This window comes from Narcine bancroftii, chromosome 9 (assembly GCF_036971445.1).
Source record: "Narcine bancroftii isolate sNarBan1 chromosome 9, sNarBan1.hap1, whole genome shotgun sequence".
Taxonomy (NCBI): Eukaryota; Metazoa; Chordata; class Chondrichthyes; order Torpediniformes; family Narcinidae; genus Narcine; species Narcine bancroftii.
In genome coordinates, this window is record NC_091477.1 from 40,494,604 (window position 1) to 40,517,688 (window position 23,085).

The 23,085-nt window shown below is 37.7% G+C and overlaps 1 protein-coding gene across 2 annotated transcripts; it reads left to right on the forward strand.

Moving 5' to 3' along the window:
- Positions 1–5,715: 5,715 nt before the first annotated feature.
- Positions 5,716–22,156, forward strand: pwwp2a (PWWP domain containing 2A). Of its 2 annotated transcripts, XR_011344910.1 has the most exons (4): positions 5,716–6,250; positions 11,199–12,884; positions 17,119–17,249; positions 22,068–22,156. XR_011344910.1 is itself a non-coding variant. In XM_069898878.1 (3 exons), exons 1-2 carry the CDS (start codon positions 6,060–6,062, stop codon positions 12,868–12,870), a joined length of 1,863 nt encoding a protein of 620 aa, XP_069754979.1. In that variant the 5' UTR covers positions 5,716–6,059; the 3' UTR covers positions 12,871–12,884; positions 22,068–22,154. The 2 variants fall into 2 exon arrangements, 1 of the variants encoding a protein (XP_069754979.1); XM_069898878.1 differs by lacking the exon at positions 17,119–17,249 and having other exon boundaries at positions 22,068–22,154.
- The last annotated feature ends 929 nt before the right edge of the window (positions 22,157–23,085 follow it).

Here is a 23,085-nt window from a genome sequence, read left to right on the forward strand (position 1 = left end):
GCAGGCTGCCAGGATTGGGATCCACTTCATGGGCACACTCACCTTCCTCCTGAGAACGGGTAATTCCAGCGATGTCCTTCTCTTGGTGAGTAGTAGTCTTTTTTTCCCAGCTCCCACAGGCAATCTTTGTGGTTTAGGCACTGAAGAAATTAAACCTGAGGCTGTAGCAAGCTGTTTAGGCCCTAAATCTTCAACACTCCGAAAATGTAATTTCTTCTGCACTTGAGGCTTTTTACCATTAATGGCCATAACAGTTCCTTAATAGTTTGGACTAAAATTTAAAAAGTTTAAACATAAAAACAAAGGATTACACATCTAGACTCTATGCCATCTTGCCATGCCCCCATACTACGCTTAACTTGATGTGCCCTCTGAGCCACTGTCTCTTGAAGACCTACTGCTCAACAAATGAGGGAAAGCTGGTACAATAGGGATGTTTAAATTACTCTTAGATAGGCACACGGATGCAAGTAAAAATAGGTGATTATGGGTGTGAGGTAAGGAAAGTGGAGTATGCTTACATAGGTGGGCACAACACTGTGGGCTGAAGGGGTTGTACTGTGCTGTAATGTTCTAACTTAAACAGGCAACAACATTTCAAATGGCTGGATCTCAAAAGGGGACTCGCAGACAGTTCGTTCATGCACAGCCAGAGTCCCAATCCCATCGCATTACAGATCCAGTAAACTCATTAAACAAATTATATATGCAACTAGAACAATATGGGTACTTTCAGGATATAAAGTTAATTGGGACAAAAGTGAAATTATGCCTTTGACTTCAGGTGATTATACTCAGTGGGATAAGATTTTTGGTAATTCGAATTGATAATCACTTAGAAAATCTTTTAAAACTTAATTATGGGTCATTATTTAAGAAAATTGACGAGGATTTTAAAAAGGTGGATTTGTCAATTACATTAATTGGTCGAGTAAATTGTATTAAAATGAATATTTTTCCATAAATGCAATATTTATTCCAATCATTACATATTTGTATTCCTAAAAGTTTTAAAAGGATTTAAATAAAGTTATGAGGGAATTTTTATAGCAATATAAAACGTCGAGGATTTACATGGAAAAATTAATGTGGAGATTTGAATTGGGAGGTTATAAAGCAGGCCAGTTAAGATTTCTTTCTCCCTTTTTTGAGGAAGGAGAAAAAGTGGTTTGGGTTACTATAGAAATTAATAAGATAGGTGAAAAAGAATCTGAGGAATTTTTTATATAAATGAATGAGACTATATGAACGAGAGAAGTTGGTACACCAATCTAACATTTGGTTAAGTGTGTGGCATAGGCACATATGTTGATGGGTTTTAAGGGGTTTTAAGGGAGGATGCCACTGGTGCAAAATAAATTGATCCAATTCATATTGAATAATATAAATTTTATTAAGTGGTCACAGAAAGAAATAAAGTCTATTAAAGATAGTTTTCAAGGTAGATAATTAATGACATTTGACCAATTGAAAATTAAATATGGAATACAAAATAATACAACATTTGGATATTATCAACTTAAAGCTTATATACGAGAAAGATTAACCACCTCATTTATTGTTATATGATGATGAAATAGAAACATAATATCAAATCTAAATATAAAAAAAGTTTATATCTGTGATGTATTTGTTACTTTTCGGGGGGGGTAAAGAAGATTTATATAAATCGAAACAAAGGTGGGAAAATTATTTGGATATAACTGATAGAAGTTGGACACAAATGTTATGATAGTATGAATAATACAATAAATGGTACAATATAATTTCATATATCAGTTATATTTTACACCACAAAAGCTAAAAAGATTGAATTTAGATATTTCGGATAAGTGTTTCCAATGTAAACAGGATATAGGTACTTTTTTACATTCAACATGGACATTGAACTCTTTTTGGACTAATTTAATAGACCTTATTCAGCAGTAATGGTGTTAGACTCCCGAGAAATCCTGTGTTATTTCTTTTGGGGGATATTTCATGGATTAATCCAAATTTAAAGTTGGATTGGTTTCAAAAGAAATTTTTAAAGATTGAACTGGCATTTACCAGAAAATGTCTAGCTGTTTCTTGGAAATTAGATACGGACTTAGTACTAAATAGATGGCATGGTGAAATGCGAAGTTGTATACCTTTGGAAAAGATTATGTATAATTTAAAGAATAAATATGACAACTTTTTGAGAATTTGGTTTCCATATATGCAAGATTGGTGTTATAACTTAATAGATACATATTAAGTGAATTGGTAGACTATGGTTCGAGCTTTGTCACTCCCCGGCCTTACCTCATCTTTATCATCTTTTACTTTTATTGTTGTTCAATGTTTTATATGTATTTTTTAAATATATATAATACACACTTAGATTTTGACCAAGTACCATATATTATACAGTAGTGTTTTAGTTCATTATATATTTTATATTTAGTGGTTATATTTATAGTTGTAGAGGTTAGCATAATTAGGTCATAATTTAGGTATAAGGTAATATCCAGTATTGTTTATACAATTAATCTAATCCCCATCTGATTAGTACCCTGTGACTGTGGTGTGGATGAAACAGCCATCCACATCCTTGTGGATCTATTTGTCAAAAGATCTGGAAATGTTAGTGAGATTCGGACAGCTGCACAACACAGGATTCTGTGCTCTCAGGGCTGTTTTCAGACATGGATATTGAGGGAAACATCAATTGCTGTTGAAATATTGCCAGGTTGGTGAAAGATTCACTTTGCTCTGTTCAAGAGGATGTCAGGATGTTGGCAGTTAAATGGTGCCAGCTGGCATGATCCAAAGTGAGGGTTGCACTGAAGCTTGGCACCAAGACCATAGGTTATAGTCCTTCTACCACTGGACTGAAAAGGCAACAACCTCTCAAATACATAACTGATGGAATATTTGGAAAGGAAACATAGGTGATATGTTGACAGAAGTTTTAAGTGAAACATAATGCAAGAGATACTTTGACTATTCAAGTAATTATTTAGATTTGCAGACACAAGTGGTCGTGTTCTTAAGCAAACTATAATCATTCATTGAATATTGGACATTTAAGTGCTTGGTGGTCTTATGCTTATCACATAAACAAAGTTAATACCATTGAATAACTATGTTTTATAAAAATAATTTATGCAAGGGGTGGGAGGGGGGAAGCAAGCGAACATATGGCAAGTCATCATCTGACGAAGGATCTTGAACGTGAAACCTGAACCCATCTCTCTTTCCACAGATGCCATCTGACTGCTGTGTAATCCAGACATTTATTTCAGATTTCCAGCATTGGCAGGTTTTTAGTTTTTTAAGCTACTGTGTATGTTTTCTGGTTAGGGACCGCTGGTCAAAGAAGAAAATGGGTTTCTTTACATGCAAAAATGAAGGAAGTATTTCCATTTTTTAACATAGCAATGCTGCTGTTTCCTTGGGGGAAAAAAATCATAGCAGACATTGATAAGTTTTACAACAGGGAAACTGGCCTTTTGGCCCAACTGTTCAAGTTGACTGTATTTGAATGCATTTGGCTTGTAAACTTAAAAACCTTTCCAATCCTTTAACCTGTCCTTTGAATGTTGCATTTACACTCACCTCTACTACTTCCTCTGCCAACACATTCCACATACCTACAACCTGTGTAAAAAAGGTGCCCCTCAGATCCATTTTAAATCTATGCCCTCCAGCTTTAGGCTCTCCTTTCCTCGGGCATTAAAGCCGTAACTTGATTTTCCTAATTTATTACTGCATTATTATAATGAATGAGCTGCAAAATATTCTTCAACTTATGTAAAGCTAGTAATAAAATTGCACTTACACTTTTTATATTATCCATAAAAGCACTGGCAGTATTTTTAGCATTTAAATAAGAATTTATTTTAGTGTCTGAAATGAAGAGTAGGTGGAATACTCAGGTATTTTTCTTGCACTGAATAATCATGCTGAATTAATTACAGTACTGTACTTTATTAGTCGTGACACAATGAAACACTTTACCTAATTTGAATTGCCAATCTTATACTGTTTTAATTTAAACTATTTCTGAGTGTTGCAAATATTTTCACTGTTAATTGTCTGAAGGAGACCAAGGCTATACTTTAACATCAAATGCCTTTTTTATTTAAATTAAATTTCATACATGTATTCATGTCCAAGTACGGAAATGTCAATACATAGTATTTTCCCCCGATTCCTCCCCCAAAATAATAAACCCAATAACTATAAAAGAGTGAATTATAGAAAGAAAAAAAAGTAAGAAAAAGATATCTGGTTACAAAAAAAACCATTCAGTTCGATTTTGCCTTTAACATATTCACCAAGGAGTTGAGAAGGTTTGAGGTCTGAGGGGAAGTAATACCTTCAATATGTACATTTGGGCACCATCCATTGCTTTTATAAAAAAAGACATCGGGTGCAGATCCAACCTTCGGTGTAAATAATCACCCCTTCACTCTGAACTGGAAACCTCCTTTGGGAAATCAAGATTCCCAATTGCAGAACATTTCAAAAGCTTTCCAAGTTCCTGCAAGTTGTTGGTGTGAACTTTCCAAGTTCCTGCAAGTTGATGGTGTGAACTTTCCAAGTTCCTGCAAGTTGTTGGTGTGAACTTTCCAAGTTCCTGCAAGTTGTTGGTGTGAACTTTCCAAGTTCCTGCAAGTTGTTGGTGTGAACTTTCCAAGTTCCTGCAAGTTGTTGGTGTGAACTTTCCAAGATCCTGCAAGTTGTTGGTGTGAACTTTCCAAGATCCTGCAAGTTGTTGGTGTGAACTTTCCAAGTTCCTGCAAGTTGTTGATGTGAACTTTCCAAGATCCTGCAAGTTGTTGGTGTGAACTTTCCAAGTTCCTGCAAGTTGTTGGTGTGAACTTTCCAAGTTCCTGGAAGTAGTTGGTGTGAACTTTCCAAGATCCTGCAAGTTGTTGGTGTGAACTTTCCAAGTTCCTGGAAGTTGTTGGTGTGAACTTTCCAAGATCCTGCAAGTTGTTGGTGTGAACTTTCCAAGATCCTGCAAGTTGTTGGTGTGAACTTTCCAAGATCCTGCAAGTTGTTGGTGTGAACTTTCCAAGATCCTGCAAGTTGTTGGTGTGAACTTTCCAAGATCCTGCAAGTTGTTGGTGTGAACTTTCCAAGATCCTGCAAGTTGTTGGTGTGAACTTTGCAAGATCCTGCAAGTTGTTGGTGTGAACTTTCCAAGATCCTGGAAGTTGTTGGTGTGAACTTTCCAAGTTCCTGGAAGTTGTTGGTGTGAACTTTCCAAGATCCTGCAAGTTGTTGGTGTGAACTTTGCAAGATCCTGCAAGTTGTTGGTGTGAACTTTCCAAGATCCTGGAAGTTGTTGGTGTGAACTTTCCAAGTTCCTGGAAGTTGTTGGTGTGAACTTTCCAAGATCCTGGAAGTTGTTGGTGTGAACTTTCCAAGTTCCTGGAAGTTGTTGGTGTGAACTTTGCAAGATCCTGCAAGTTGTTGGTGTGAACTTTCCAAGATCCTGGAAGTTGTTGGTGTGAACTTTCCAAGTTCCTGGAAGTTGTTGGTGTGAACTTTCCAAGATCCTGCAAGTTGTTGGTGTGAACTTTGCAAGATCCTGCAAGTTGTTGGTGTGAACTTTCCAAGATCCTGGAAGTTGTTGGTGTGAACTTTCCAAGATCCTGGAAGTTGTTGGTGTGAACTTTCCAAGATCCTGCAAGTTGTTGGTGTGAACTTTCCAAGATCCTGCAAGTTGTTGACGAATGCCTGACGAACGAGGGCGAAGCGACTTCTCGGGCGAGCTTTCATGCCCGGCCGTCGGTTCGAATCTCGTTACATTGGTTTCATGGCAACGCCAGAGCAATGCCCCAACAGACATGCGATTGACCCAATCCTCGCCTGGCTTCGGCCGTGAGGCCGTTGAATAGACTCTTCAGCTGTCCGCTCGCAGCCACCCGCAAACAATGGAGCCCGCACCGCCACCCGATTGACGGTTCGAGGGGGCAAATCAGAGGAAGGTGGCTGCGGACCCCGACCAATCGGAGCGGAGGAGGGAGGCGGGCGCTCGGTGTGCGCCCGCCCCAAAGCCAGGCCCGAGAGCCGTGGAGCGGATGCAGAAGAGAAACGGCACTCAGGAACGGGGAGGAGGCAAAATGGCGGCCGTGGGTCTCGCCGCGGTGCAACTCCTGGTGGGCTCCGAAGTGAGGGTAACGGTGGACCACATCGTCGAAGATGCAGTGGTCGTGTCCCTGCGCTTCGAGGAGAAGCTCTTCTCGGGGGTTCTAATGGACATTTCTAGAAGGTACCGAGTCAAAGCCGAGAAAGCTTTCCATCCCGCAAAACAAGCGGAGCCCTCCCTCCACGAGAGGCGGAGGAGGCCTGGACTGCAGCCGGTGACCTGGAGGGCGGGGGCAGGCCAAGCGGGACTTCCGTGTGACCTGAAAGGCGGCGCGCTGCGCCGGCCCCGTGTGCAGACGGAGGGAAGGCAGACGGAGCCAGCCGACCGGCCGATGGCGGTCTGCGCCTTCTCCGCGCTCCGCTACCGCTTACCAACTCCGCAGGCACGCAGGCAGCGGCCGCAGGACGGGCGGAGGGAGGGAGGGAGAGGGAGGGGGGGGGGGCGGCCCCGACCCCGACCCCGACTCGACTGCAATTAAATGCACCATCCTACAGATGAACTTTCTGTTAAAAAATCCGAAATGGGAAGGATTATTGTGAAAATCCTCACTGTTCCCTTCCTGGGATTTACCTTGTGCACGTTCGCATCAACTTTAAAAAGAAATGGGCATCGCCAACCACCAAGCACTTAAATGTCCGATATTCCATGAATGATTCTCTTTTGCTTCCGAACAAGACCACTCGTGTCTGCAAATCTAAATAATTACTTGAATAGTCGAAGTAGCTCTCGCATTATGTTTTGCAACAATTGCACTCCCATTTAGATGGCTTTGAATGAGTGGTTGGTAAATTTTGTGGGGATGAAATGGAAAATCGTAAAATCTTGGCTTCCTACATCTTTTGAACTCCTTTCCAAGCATTGAATTTCTTTATACAAATGTAAACATGATGTCTTGGTGATTTAGTGGCTTGCTGTCCATGAGTAACTCTGCAACTCTTCAGATCATACGAACTCTACTTTGTAACAAGGAAAACTTTTAAGTGACTTCGGTCTCAAGGTCCTACCACTTAAATTGAAGACCTCGTGGACTTTTCCTTGCGACACAATGCATTCCATTCTCCATGTGCCTCCTCTCAATTTAGTGAGAGCAGTGTGCTCCCATTGGCTGTTCTTCTTTGTTGAAGAGTTGGTGGTGAGATTTTTTTTAAAACATGAAGATCGTGGGAAGTATTTGACATTGCCAGATCAAATTGTATCCTGTTGATAAAGTTCCAAGCCCTGATATTTTGCTCAGTTGCATTCATGCCTGCCTTAACTTCAAAAACAACAGCATGTACACCTTTAGCAGTAGGACATTTTCTGTTGCCCACATTAAGAATTCTATGATTTGTGAGTGAAATTGACCTCTAAAACAACTATTTAAATTTGTTCCATAGCAGGTTATAACCAACAGCATCTGTTCTTATCTGTTTGAGTTAATATTGCAGCAATACTCATAAAATGAAGGACATATCCCCTTTCCACACCCCATTTTAGCACATAAACACAGAGACAAAGGCATGCCTGTTTTATAACTCTAACTAAACATTGAGAATCTTTTAACAACCCATCTGTTCTATTGCCTATGTTTGGATTATATTTTTGTCACAACTTAAAAATTGATTTTACTAGTTGTACTCTTCTGTCATTGCCAGGATTGATAATTTAGTAGAACTAACAAGCAGTTCAGAGAACCATTGTGCAAATGCTGCTCACCCATGGTAACCTGTATTATAATAAAGCACTAAAAATATTAAATGGCTCCAATTCGAGAATTTCTTTAATCAAAAGTTTTCTCTGCATTTGTGCACGTATGTAATTAATGAATCCTTATTGCAGAATCTCTTCTCTAAGTCAATTTCTTTAACTAATGTGTGCCACCTTACCCAACTATACTTATTTACTTTAGTGTCAAAAAATATTTTGAATGATAGCAATAGTTTGTGTAAACCCTGTAAGGAAAAGTTTAGGATGTTCTTTTAAATTATATGATTAAGAAATGGAATTTTTGCATCAAAATCAAATGTTAGAAGATGGCATCCCTCTTTGTTTTTCATGTTAATTATTTGTGATAAACACTGAACTTCACCTTAAGTCATTAGAGTTTTGAGCTTTTTTTTAATCTATATTTGGGATTTTGCCCTTCTGACAAAATGTGGTGGCTTATGGTTTATGTTCAACAGCGGTACGGTTAAAGCTATGATCCAAAGCTAGGTTTAAAGCTATGGTCCAAAGCTAGGTTTAAAGCTATGGTCCAAAGCTAGGTTTAAAGCTATGGTCCAAAGCTAGGTTTAAAGCTATGGTCCAAAGCTAGGTTTAAAGCTATGGTCCAAAGCTAGGTTTAAAGCTATGGTCCAAAGCTAGGTTTAAAGCTATGGTCCAAAGCTAGGTTTAAAGCTATGGTCCAAAGCTAGGTTTAAAGCTATGGTCCAAAGCTAGGTTTAAAGCTATGGTCCAAAGCTAGGTTTAAAGCTATGGTCCAAAGCTAGGTTTAAAGCTATGGTCCAAAGCTAGGTTTAAAGCTATGGTCCAAAGCTAGGTTTAAAGCTATGGTCCAAAGCTAGGTTTAAAGCTATGGTCCAAAGCTAGGTTTAAAGCTATGGTCCAAAGCTAGGTTTAAAGCTATGGTCCAAAGCTAGGTTTAAAGCTATGGTCCAAAGCTAGGTTTAAAGCTATGGTCCAAAGCTAGGTTTAAAGCTATGGTCCAAAGCTAGGTTTAAAGCTATGGTCCAAAGCTAGGTTTAAAGCTATGGTCCAAAGCTAGGTTTAAAGCTATGGTCCAAAGCTAGGTTTAAAGCTATGGTCCAAAGCTAGGTTTAAAGCTATGGTCCAAAGCTAGGTTTAAAGCTATGGTCCAAAGCTAGGTTTAAAGCTATGGTCCAAAGCTAGGTTTAAAGCTATGGTCCAAAGCTAGGTTTAAAGCTATGGTCCAAAGCTAGGTTTAAAGCTATGGTCCAAAGCTAGGTTTAAAGCTATGGTCCAAAGCTAGGTTTAAAGCTATGGTCCAAAGCTAGGTTTAAAGCTATGGTCCAAAGCTAGGTTTAAAGCTATGGTCCAAAGCTAGGTTTAAAGCTATGGTCCAAAGCTAGGTTTAAAGCTATGGTCCAAAGCTAGGTTCTCTTTTGCTGCTGTCATTCTTGCTGTTCTGGAAACATCAAGTTTGAAATATCTGATCTCTGTAACTCTGAGGTCATCTTAATATTGTCGTTTCTTTTAGCAAGTAGGAGGTCATCTGTGGATTTGGCTTTAGAAATAGGAATTAATAAAATCTGAATTATGGGGCAAAATTCCAAATCACAAGGTAAAAATTGATCTAAGAAATACAGATTTTATCTCTCTTAGCCGGCGCCCTGTGGTCCAGCAACTCCCATGGTCTGGCATGTTTTAATTTGCCGGTTAGTTAAAATTCTTTGCAGACAGCATGGGACTCGAACCCCTGATCTAATCACTGGTGCTGTAAAGGTTGAATCTGCTGCAATCGGGACTGGGGTTCAAGCGCGCACTAAGGAGTTTGTACTAATGTCCCGATAGCTGGCGCTGTAAAGGCATTTTGCTAAATTGTGCCAGCCCCACAGTATTATTTCCTGTTTTAAGCATTGTTCTACCTTTATGTTCATCTATGGGGTTCCCTTAGGGAACAATTTCTGTGGCCTGACAATAGCCATGTTTGAATGTGGCCGGATTAAATTAAACAGCCTATAATTTAATTTTGGGAAAATGTATTGTACAGCATTCATGGTTCCAGATCAAAACTGAAATGGTATTATTGGTTTCAGGCATTGGATAAATTGGAGCCTCACACAAGAGATAATTTTTTCACAAATGCTTCGGGGGGGGGGGGGGGGGGAATTAAGTTATAAAGCTTTAAAGTAGTCACATTAATAATTTACCTTTTACATTGTAAAAACCATCATTTTGGTGTAGCTTGGAAGACGTGTGTAATGACTAGCAGTGGAATTTTGGGATAGGGTATGGACAAGAAAGAATGAATGTGATGTTAATTCAAATACATTTACATATTCTACCACAGTAGATTTTTATCATGATTAAAAAGTGATTTTTTTTTAGTGAGGACTTGATGCACAATGAGAATAAAACCATTTCTGATGTAGTCCTTAGAATACTCTTTATTCCTTAAGGATATCCTCTTTGGTAGGAAACAGAAAACACAATATGGTTTAAATACTGCAAGACTAATAAATAACAGAGCACACAATTTATTATAGATATAGCTTGTAGGGCAAGTGGAAAGCTGGCCATCTTGAAAGAGATCATGAAATTGGGGATATTTTTACAATGGCTTTACAAATTTTGAGAGCAGTCCTGCCATCCAGTTTAATTGTCTAGTCATTAAGAAAACGTACTATTTTATTGAGAAGGAATGTAAGTAATGTTCATAAGTTAGTGCATGAAATCTTTCCTAAAATATAACCATCAAGTAGCTGTAACTTTTCTGGAGTTGAGCAGAAAAATAATTTTATTGCAAGGCACAAGATCCTTAGTTGGCTTGATGGTTAATGTTGAGAGGATGTTTCCTCTGGGGAATTCTCCAAAAGGGTGACATCTCAGGATATTGAGGTTAATGAGATTAGGAGTATTTTTTTCTCTGAAAGGGTTATTAGTGTATGAAATTCACTACCCAATAATGCTACTATGGTTGACTCATTAAATGAGTCACTGAGACTTGTACTCATGACCTACTGGTTTCTGTACAGATAGGAAATGGAATAGAGACCTTTATCAACAATAATCTTATTGAACTGAAGAGCAGGCAGGCACAAGAAGTCTTCTGGTTTATGTTTATAGGTTCTAATGGCTTCAGATATGCTTTTTGCTTGCCAGGACTGGGCAATATTCTCCATACCTCCTTCTGAATTATTTGTATCCGTTCCGAGGAAGTAACCAGCAAAGTCAATGACTGCAACTTTCACCAACTGGAAACATGTATCAGTTTTTTAAAAAATTGTCAATTAGTGAACACTCATTTCAAAAGACAAACCGGTGGGCTTGGAGAAAAATAAAGTATATTTATTTTGTGATAGCAGGTTGAATAGTACCTGAATTAAGACTTGCATATACTTTACCTTCTCAGGTTTGGACCATATGGAATTCCTGTAACTGTACTTCCAAAAAGGGAATACAAAGATAAAGCTGATCTACTGCAACTACAGTGTGAACCATTCCAGCAACAGACCCCCAAAAATTCAAAATCTACTGCTATTCGTGATGAAACTTCTCTAGAAACTACCACAGAAGCCAGTGTGGGAGAAAGACTATGTACAGCAAAATCTACACCATTATTTTATGAAGGAGCACCATACCCTCCTCCTTTGTTTATCAGACATACATACAACCAGTCTATACCTCAGCCTCCTCCAAGAAGGATTAAGCGACCGAAACGAAAAATGTTCAAAGAAGAGTCTACTTCCATAATGAACTCTATTAAACTTAGACCCAGGCAAGTTCTTTGTGACAGATGCAAAAATAGCATTTCAGATAAAAAGGAGATGAGAAGAGGTGGTAGTACAAATGACAATACTCGGCAGGAGGACAAAAAAAGGAAAAATGACAGTGTGCCTAATGTGTCAAAAAGACTGAAAATGGACCACAAAGTGGAAGCAAAAACTCAGTGTGACGGTCAAAAGCGCAATACTGTCATTAAAATTACAAATTTATCTCCAGGCAAGGGCAAAGTTGTCAAAATTTCATCTCAAGTACACAGTTCTAAAGTGCATTTGAATCCCAAGAAAGTGCTGCAGAATAAGAATGTAGATCAAATGAAAGCCAGGGACGTGTTGAAAATAGCCAAAGATAAAGTTCAAAAGAAACAGCAACAGGACGTTTCATCTTCTGGCAATTCCATTCCCAAAATTCATTTCACACGGCGGTTTCAAACCACCAACTCTGGCTCACTCCCTCCAAGGATTCGCTTAAAGCCACAGAGATACAGGAATGAAGAAAATGACTCTGCTTACAAGGCTAAATTTGAGAGACTACGCAGCTGCAAGATAGCCTCCAAAACGCCGCCTCGCTGCACCTCCTCCCGCTCAGCAGGTGAGCAGCCTCCTGAAAAAGATAGTCCGACAAAAGGGTTGGAACAGTCCACTGATGAGAATAAAGACACCAGGGAAATAAAGTGGCCTTGTGAGCAGGATGAAAAACAATTGGGGAAAAGGGGCAGCAGAGGCAATATAACTGTTTATATGACCTACAGTCAAAATAAATCTGACTCTTCCACCTTTTCAGTTTATAGTAGTGATAGTGCAGATGATATAAAATCCTCCAACTCAGAATGTAGCTCAACCGAACCATTTGACTTTCCTCCAGGCAGCATGCATGTACCTTGCTCCTCCTCTTCCTCCTCCTCAAAAGAAGAAAAACTCACTAATTCCTTGAAAATGAAAGTCTTTACCAAAAATGTCTCTAAGTGTGTGACTCCAGATGGCAAGACCATATGTGTAGGGGACATTGTATGGGCCAAGATTTACGGCTTCCCCTGGTGGCCTGCCCGCATACTTACCATAACTGTAAGCCGGAAAGATAATGGCTTTTTAGTCAGGCAGGAGGCCAGAATTTCATGGTTTGGGTCCCCAACAACATCTTTCCTGGCTCTTTCACAAGTCTCCCCGTTTTTAGAAAACTTCCAGTTACGGTTTAACAAGAAGAGAAAGGGCCTTTATCGCAAGGCCATCACAGAGGCAGCCAAGGCTGCAAAGCAGCTGACACCTGAGGTACGGGCCCTGCTGACACAGTTTGAAACGTGAAAACATCAAAGAAGGTAGGCAAGTCGAGTGCCTGGGATTCCACTAAATTAATGCCCAAATTTAAATATGTATGACTAATTGCAGAAGTTTAAATTGGGCTTATTGGCATAATGAGTACAATTCAACAACAGTTAGTTTTAGAATAAGGAATACTGGTTATTATTCGTAACAGCGTGCTAAGAAGTAAACTCAAGCCATTTTTAAAAATCAAACATTGAGTGCAGGAATTTTGTAGACAAATAATAAATCTAACTTAAATTCAAGGAGGAAGCCAGTTTCTTCAGGCCTAGTTGCCATGGAAACTTTTCACACATTACATATGTGGGAGCATAACCTTGAGGAATTGTGTTCTAGCCATACGTCTGAACTACAGGATGTGTTGAATTCTTACCTTGTCAGTGTCCAGTTGTTACAGAATGTTTTATGTTTGCATTTCTGCATCTTGGGATTTACCAGGATAAAGCATGATTTTAAAAACTTGCTATAAAACTGTTAACCTGTTGAAAGCTGTGGTATTTGTTACTACTTCCAGAAAAAACTCCTACCAAGATGTACCCTGGACAACAGTGACTTTAGTGCAATTATATTGTATATGATCCTTTGGTAGATTGTTTGCATTATGAAATGAATAATGATCTCATTGTAATATTTGGTTTGAATACTTATTTTGGAGACAAATCATAGTTTATAATATTCATTCTTATAGGGTGTTTATGCTTGAACTCAGCTATTGCCAATATAAGAGAATGAGCAGGTAAAAATGGTTATGAGACTGTTGGCCATCAATTTCTAACAATGAACTGCATGCAAATTTAAAGTTTGAATTCGGTTCCTGTCAGTGGCTTAGTCATGCAAACTACAACAACCGGAAAGGGAATCTGTTTATGTATAAACAACGCAAGTTGATGGACCAGTACTTTTTAAAAAAAAAAAAAATCTGCTGTGTTCTCAGTGAAGACAAAGCAAAACTGTTTTTCTGTTCAATACAATAAAAAAAAATGTTGGAATTAAGAAATCAAACAAGTATTCCTGCTTTTTAAGCTAACAGTTCTCAGGCAACATCAAAATGTTTGATCATTCATTTGCTGGTTGAAAATTTGCTAGATACATCGTTGACTACTATTAAGCTAATCTGTTGTGAATTTCATATGAAGAGACTATAAAAGTTGGTACACCAGCTTTGTTTTGCACTGATTCAAGATTCAGATTCTTTGGAATTATATCAAATATGATTAAAGTAAATGCTGAAAAGAGTAAATCAAAGTTGTTTTTTGTAGTGGTCACTTTGGAGTATCACCAAGGACAATAAAATTATTCAGTGAGATAACATTCAAATCAGTTCTTGCAAAAGATTGTGAAGTTGCATTCCTACTAGCAGTTTTGTTGATGGTTTCCTGTACTTAGGGTGAACAGTGTGAACAAATAAACCTCCCAGGTACAAAATATTAAAGCATACCTGGACATATTTTCTCTAAAATTCAATTATTTATTGTCAAGAGTTGTTTTGAACTTGGGTTACTGCTAAATATTGAGATGGAACTTTTTGTCACCAGAAGGTCTGCTGTTTTAGTTTTATCCAAATTTCTGAAAAATGCTTAAAAATATCACAACATATTCATTGCATAACCACAAAATGTACTTAACAGTGGTCTGGTGATATTCCACCCATTTTACAAACCAGAAAGACTTTTGAGGAGAAACATTCACCCAAAGTCTATTAGTCAGTAGCTTGCATGTATAATTGATAGATTAATATTACATTTTGGCATACATTTGAGAAAGAAACTTGGCCACATGATCCCTCATTGCTGTCACTCTTTATGGTGCATTCTATCCAGCAGTGAGTAAACTGACCTTTAAATTGCAAGTTCCACAACATAATGTGACTCTTGTTTGTGAATCTAATCAATTCAAAGAATCCCTAAAATGAAAGCGAGAGGATGTCATAAATGGTTTGGTCCATTGTTGCATTGTATAAGGAATAGAAAAGAGATTATTGACCAGCTGCACATTGTTTCTTTTATTGTTGTCCTGACCACTGTCTTTCACTTGTCTCAGAGAGCCAATGAGCAATGCTGGGACTCAACATAATTGTCGTACTCCAAGCATTATTTTGGGAGCTGATATGGTTCTGCCTCCAACTACGTTGTCCTTTATTTTCACAAAACACAATTTTAGTTAAAAATTCTAATAAGTAATTTAAAAACTAATACCCTTAAAACATCATTCATTTAATCAATATTTACTTAATTATCCTTGAAGAAACTTTTCTTCCCATTGATTGCAGGGGGATTGATGTAATTGTGCTAGCTTGAAAACAGTATCTATCTCTCCTATCTTGTTGGATCCAAAGGAAGCTCAACGGCATAGTGCAGATGTCCATAAGCCTGGACAAACAGTAGTGAAAGGCTACAATTTAGCTCCTGTTCATTGTGGATAAAAGCATTTGCGTGCATTCACTGACGAAACTCAAAGCCACCATTGGTGCTTTCACTGAAACATTTGGTAGAATAGCTTTTCATTCAACATGGTTTCAAGACAAAGGCTCTATTTCTGCAATCTCTTGCAGACATACACTAATCATCTCCAATGCACAAGTCTAATCTTTGAATGGCAGAAGTGTGTTTGAAGATACAGACTTCAAACCTAACAGTATATCTGAATGATTTCTAGCCTCCATCTGCTTCTCAGTTTTGAACTATCTACTACAGGCAGCTCAAGCAGTGACAAAAATCTTTGCAAAAGCCTCTGAGTTCACTGGAATGATAATTGAAATACTGCAGTGAAAGTCTGCAGATGCTGTGGCTGTAGTAAAAACACAGTAAATGCTGGAAGAACTTTTTGCTGATACCTTCAAGCTCATACTTGAAACATCAGTGATGTTCCTCCTAAGGACAGTGCGAGACAAACTGACTTCCTCCAGCATTTAATTGAAACATTACTAAATGCACACTTCCAGGCCAACCTCTCCTGTATTGAGGGCATTAGTTACATTCAATTCAGTTAGGCAAATCACATTACGGGCTGAGTACCCCTTATCAAATGCCTGGGACCAGAAGCTTTTTGGGTTTACATTGTTTCAGATTTTGGAACAAGTGGAAAATTCACATGAAAATAATGTTTGTACTTACCAAAAAAAACCCATCTCTGCTTATAAAAGAAGATAAATACAGCAGCAAATACTAAATATTCTCCTGGATGGCTTTATCAAATGTTTTCTCCAGTTATCTGCCTCATTAACAATAGTTTTTGTCTTAGATGTCCCTCTTGATTTTATACACTGCCATGATTTCTTTTGTTATGAATGCATGCTGCTCTAGTCCTTCAATAAGTCCATCACACATTTTCACCATGTCATCTATAGGCACTTTTTCTGTAGTGAAGTAATCTTCATCGCAATCACCTTGATGCAGAACAATCAGTCATTGAATGAACCACTGGAGCCTCATTATCCATGTTAAAAACTTCTTCGATATTCATTTCTTCCAGCTTACTGACAGACTAAAGATATTTTTTTGCATATGTAAGGAGGTCAGACAACATTTGACATACAGAATCCTTCAGAATCTCCATCTTGTTCATCATTATCACTGGACATAGTTGCAGGTCAGAGATTGTACCAGGCATGTACAAGTGCGTCTTTAGTCACTGTGTTCCAAACATTGGCAACAGCATATACGGCATCCTTTATGCTAGTGGTTCTCAACCTTTTTCTTTCCACTCACATATCAGTTTAAGCAATCCCTATGCCATAGGTGCTCTGTGATTAGTAAGGGATTGCTTAAGGTGGTATGTGGGTGGAAAGAAAAAGTTTGAAAACCACTGTTTTAATCGTACCTTATTGACTCGTGTGCGTGGTTTCATAACTCCAAAGAAAATGGGCTAGAGACAATTTTTCTCAAGCTAAATATTTCAGTAACAATTGTGTCTAGAGCAATGATTCTCAACCTTCCTTTACCACTCACATACCAGCTTAAGCAATCCCTTATTAGCACTGAAGGCATAGGGATTACTTAAAGTGGTATGTGAGTGGAAAGAAAAAGGTTGAGAACACTGCTTTATGCTAAACTCCATTTGGAATCCCGCCACACCCAAGCCTCTGTTCACTGTTGACACCATGCTGTTCAAGAAAGTGTTTTTATATTCACTCTTCATTGATGTTCTGATACCTTGGTTACATGGCTGAATTAATGAAGTCACATTTGGGGAAAGTACATGGCATAAACATTATTTTTATGAGAATTTCAGCTGGAGGATGAGCAGAACAGTTGTCAAGGAATAACAAAATCTTGCAGCCGTCATCCAGCCCAGCTTCCCTGCAGTGAGCACGACCTGCTGGTGCAAAACATTTGGGAAACAAATCAGAAAAGATGTCCCTGGTGAGTCATGCCTTTTTGTTTGCATAATAATGGACCAGTAAGAAATTCACTCCTTTAAAACGAGGAAGCAAGCTTTTGCTTATTTCAGCAAGTTTACACTTGTGTGTGCCTGCTGCATTAGCACATCCCAGCACAGTTATTCTGTTCTTGGTATCCTTAATTCATGTAGGGGCTGTCTCATCAGCTGTAGTGTGTCTTGCTGGGGCAACAAGACCATAACAGTGATGCTTCACAGCATTTTAGATTTGTTCTGGTGTTAGATTTTCATTAGCGATAATCTTGGCAAACTCATCAATGAATTTCTCTGCTGTTTCGTGATCAGATGCTTTATCGCCACAAATCTTTAAAAATGTCATGTCTTCTTAAATTTATTCAACCAGCCTATTGTATATTCATAGTTCCCTTCAATTTTCAGTTCATCATTATAGATCTTTGTTTGTTTCATGATCAACATACCATTAAGTGGCATGTGTTCACTGTGACACTGACGGATCTACTCCATCAATGCATGATCGAGATCTTCACTTTTAGCTTTATGCAGTTTTTTTTTTGATTTTTCATCAACTTTCAGCATAGAACTTAAACATTTTATCCCTCTGTTTCTTCAGGTCATAGATTGTGGTCATTCCAACAGTGTACGCTTCTGTAAGATGTTTCACACTTACATCGCCATCCAGTTTCTCCAACAGCTTGACTTTCTGTGCTTATAGATAAACATAAATGCTTCCTCTTGTTCTTATCACTGTTACCCTTTGGGGTATCTGCAGGCATTATTGACATTTTCAACAATATCTTTGTACCATAGAGCTCTGTTGGTGCCAGTGAGGTCAGGTGAGGATTTTCTTTCCACGTGACGTCATATTGGTGCTGAAAAAGTTTTGAATTTTGGATCTTTTCGATTTTCGGATAAGGAGTACTCGATCTGTATTCGCATGTTGAATGGCTCTCAAAATAGTAGTTCTGAATTCTGTTCCATGATGACATAAGGAGGCAGACAGAAGAAAATTTTCAAGTATGTCATCAAAGCCTCCTTGAAAGAATACAGCATCCCTACCAACTCCTGGGAATCTTTGACCCAGTTAGAGAAGGACCTTTTGGAATAGTACTGAACCTTGAGGCCATACAACAGGAGCACAAGAGGTTCTGCATAGGCTGCAGAAGGAGTGGACCACCTCAAAGCTCTGCTTGGATTTTAGGTCATTGGAAAATCTGAGGTTCCTACAAAACCACAGTTGCAATACAAGATCTAAATTGGTACTTTTTATTTTCCACATAATCTGATAGTTTGTTTTTGTAATTTTTGCAGTCGAAAGTGAATTGTGGCCAGGATACTGGAGGTAATTCTGATTGTTAAAATAATGCCATGAAATTTTTCTCATCTGAGAGTCGAGAGTTTTACTTTTGACAGGTGACATCTCCAAAATGGAAATATTATACCTCAGTACTGCCAATGCTTTCCAAGAGTTTATTGTGGAATGCAAGGTCAAAATTTTCTCACTGCTGCCAACTGAGTCACAGGTTATAGATACATGAACGCATCAAAAGAAGAAAATTGAAGGTTACTTTTCAAACAAATAATAATGTTTGATTACTGCATTTAAATGGCGATAATGGAAATATTTTCTAAGTAAAAAAAAATATTTGGAACAGTTGCATTCAGAAAAGATCTTAGGATAATTCAATTGCATCAGGTTTATACAAAAGAAAAAAAAGATCTTGTTTTGGCAACTTATCAATGATGCACAATTTATATCTGAACATGGTTAGAAGAATGGATTACACTTGTTAACCAGAAATGAAAAGGGATCAAAACAGGCATTCTGGTGATATAAAACAGGCATTCTGGTGATATAAAAGTATGTAAAAATACTGTTGCGCATCATGAATAATTGCACATTTATTCATCATACTCCATCTCCACTTACTGAAATCTTTGGCTTGGCTTCGCGGACGAAGATTTATGGAGGGGGTAAAAAGTCCACGTCAGCTGCAGGCTCGTTTGTGGCTGACAAGTCCGATGCGGGACAGGCAGACACGATTGCAGCGGTTGCAAGGGAAAATTGGTTGGTCTTCTTCAAAGGAGGTTGCTGCCCGCCAAACTGTGAGGCGCCAAGATGCACGGTTTGAGGCGTTATCAGCCCACTGGCGGTGGTCAATGTGGCAGGCACCAAGAGATGTGAACATATAATCTTTTAGAAGCACATGTAGACTTTCCTAAATTTTGAACAAAATTGTATTGGGTGAGAAATTAATTTATATAATGATGTGGTTGCATTTTCAAATGGAAAAATTATCAAGCACTCTGAGAAAACTAATTAAATTTTCACACTTCTATATCATTGTACTTTTGAGTCATATTCTGAGATCTTAATATTTCTTTGTTCAAAAAACCAAGCTACAGATTGAAAGACACAGGAAGTTTCACCAGGTTTACAGGAGGTAGAAACAGGCCAGCATTTAAGGTCTCTCTAAAACATGCACTTTGTTTTAGCTTTGTACAGCTTCTATTATACAGGTAAATTGATTTTTAAATCTAGATTAAAATGCAGAAGTTTAGTAAAATCCCCACCCTTTCATAAAACAACCTAAAATTCTGCCATTTTACTCCTCCAGACTCTGCTCTTCCTGGGTTGGTGGAAAATTAATCTTTGTAATAGTATGATGGTTCTGTACCACATGGGCTGTTCAATGAGAAATACATTGTTTAAAATAAAGCCTTAATAAAATATTTGAAACTTTCTTGGGTGTCAAAATTTAGTTTCTGTTGCTGAATGTTCAAGCAGGAAATCTGTTTTTGAAATTTTCTGGTACTAAGATCTAAAGTTGCAGTGATACATCTCTTGTAATAAGAATGTGTATTGCTCTAGTATCTTGGTTGGTAAATGTATAAGGCGTACTTTTAAAATTGAACCTTGATTGAAATAGATTAAGGTAACCATTGGGAGTAAGAATTCAGTGAGGTAAAATAGTAACCATGTGTATGAATAAATTACACACCTACATTCAACATTGAATTTAAAAATGATCACTTGCAGAGATAACCACCAACTAGTAACTCACTGCAGTTGAAAAATGTGGATCAGAGTGTTAAAAAAAAACTGGAACCATTTTCCATTTAGATTTTTGTAGATAAGCCTGTAACTAGATTATTTATGAACATTGGCTACTCCAGCTGGGTTTGTAACAGATTCTTCTGAGCACAAGTAAAGCAATCCCATTGGAATCAGCAGGAAACATTAGTGTTACAGAAAGTTACATTCATTCTTTAATGTAACTAAACTAGTTAAAATGCTTTTAAATGTATTTGTGGCCTGTCTTATTTAAAAAAAGAGGGGTGATGAGTAATATTTAAATGTCTGTGAATCATGGACAGCTTTGATGGCTGGTGAATGTGTGTGTCACTTTCAAAGTTAGTATTGCCAGCGACTGCATCTCACACCATGTTGGATCTCACATCATGTTGGAAGAAACAGCAAGGTTCCAGGCCAGTCACCCGACCAACTGCATTGATGAAATCACATCATTTGCCAAAATATTTTTAATCACAAATTGTCCCTATTGTCAGCTCAGCCCAAAATGGAGTAGCCATCTTTTTAAAACTAATAAGCTCTACATACTTGGACATAAATATTTAGGTCATCGCGTTACAATCTTTTACACTTTGTTAAACCTACATTAAACACTGATGTGCTACTACAATGTCTATTTGGCAAAGCTCAATTTTTTTTTCGCCAGAAAGCAAACTAAAAGAATTTGAAATTCAATCATTCCATTAAAAGCCCTGTTATCTGGAATTTAAGCAACTGTCAGGCTCAAGCAACAAGCAAAATAAAACCACGGAAAATAAATCAATAAAAAATACGCAAATTTAAAATTGGTGCACCTCACCTTTAGTACGCCAATCCATGCAATACGCAATCTCAATGAACTGTAAAATTCACTTATTCAGCATCTACCAATCTCCATAGGTGCTGAATACCAGGGGTTTTACTGTAGTAGTTTAGACTCCATGAAGTATGTGAGGTGCACTAATGCAGCAGAAAATTTGGACCCATGAAGCTCGCACAAACAGAAATATGGGAATAAAAAGGTAATACTGAATAGAGTCCTATGCTCTTCAAAATAGAGAGGAAAGCCTGACAAACTTTTTGTCTCAGCTGCAAGTTCATCAACAGTACAGCACTTTTCATGTACTTCCTGAAATGGAATTGAACCTACAATTTTCAAAGTCAGGAGATTTTATTGCTTTCCAATTAAAAAATAAATTTTGTTCAATTAGTTTTTTCATGTTTGTTAAAGCTTGATAAAATGGAGAAAAATCCAGCTTTTAAGTCATGGAGGTGAAAGTTGACAGATTTACAGACAGTGCAGATTTTAACCTTAGCTTCTTGGTTTGTATATGCTAATCTCATGGTTCGTTTCATGGGACACCCTTACAGCTACAGCATGAGAGTTTTTTTTTACTCAATTTGACTGTTTCTCCTTGTACTGTGACTGCTTTTATTTTGATTTCACCACCTTTTCTTGATGTCAGATGCAGAATAGTCTGGGATAAGATTTATCCTTCCAGAGTTAAATGGTGGAATTGCCATACTGATTGAAATTTATTTGTGCTCTTTATTTGGAGCATAAAGTGACTTTGGGATTGCTAATCAATTAAACATGAAATGTGTGGCGACGACTCATTTCTATTTTGTATAGAAATGACAGAAATTCCATCTCTTAGCATCAGATACTCAATATTCCTATTGTGGTTTAATTGGAATTACATCTATACTGTTTGGTTTTAATTTGTATATTTTTCCTTTTACATTTTAGCCCGGCGACACTAAGGCTCTGCCTGCTCTATTCTATGATGTTCACTACACTGCCATTTATTGAGCTGCGGCGACCAAACATCCAGCCAACTGATGCATCATCTGGTCCAGAGTTAAAATTTTGGGAAGTTGTTGGAGATGGAGAAAATTTAAACAAAAATCACCTACAACTTTTTAGTCATAATTCAAATAAACCTGTCAACCCTTGTACATTGCTTTCTCACATGGAAAATAGAAGATATTTAAAAAAAAAAGATTTTGCAATACCTAATGCATGTTATGAGATTTTTCTGACACATATATTCAATATATATGATCCACCTGAAATGCAAGTTCTTTCTTAGAAATTCTTTTCATGCGATGTGCCCTGTTTAAATGGATGAATCCACTCTTAATGAATTCAGTACTGTAGCCTTTTTTATACAAATCCTAAGCATTGTGTCAGGGATTTTTTTACATGTACTGTATTTGCTCTCCACTGGCTTTTGCTTGGTTGCTTAATATTTAAGCTATGGTCCTTATTTTAGTTTTTGTTTTCATATCAAAAGGAGCCCATTGTCATTATTTCACGAACTTGAATATGTTTGATTATGTGATTCAGCTTTAAAGTTTGCATAAAATTGAATGTTTTAAGAATGTGGTGTACAACAGTTGAAAGAAATTAAAATTTAGATTGTATTAAAATGGTGTTTGTCTCACTTCCTTCATACCTAAGATGAGGTAAGATATCAAAGTTCACTCAACCATAATGTGTGGCTGCCAAGTACAGCCCAAGTGCCTAACTTATTATGGGAACATGATTTATAATTTATCCTTCCATTGATTATAGGCTTCACCTGGTATTTCAAACACTACCGAGCATAAATTGTTAATCCCATTCAGAGGTACTCCAAACTCCCTTGTAGCACTCAATCATACTAGGGTTACTGATGGTTTTCAATTGATCACATTGCTAAAAAAAATTCACTCATGCTTTTATTCTATGTATTTCTCATGTGACGCAGTAATCAGGAAACACT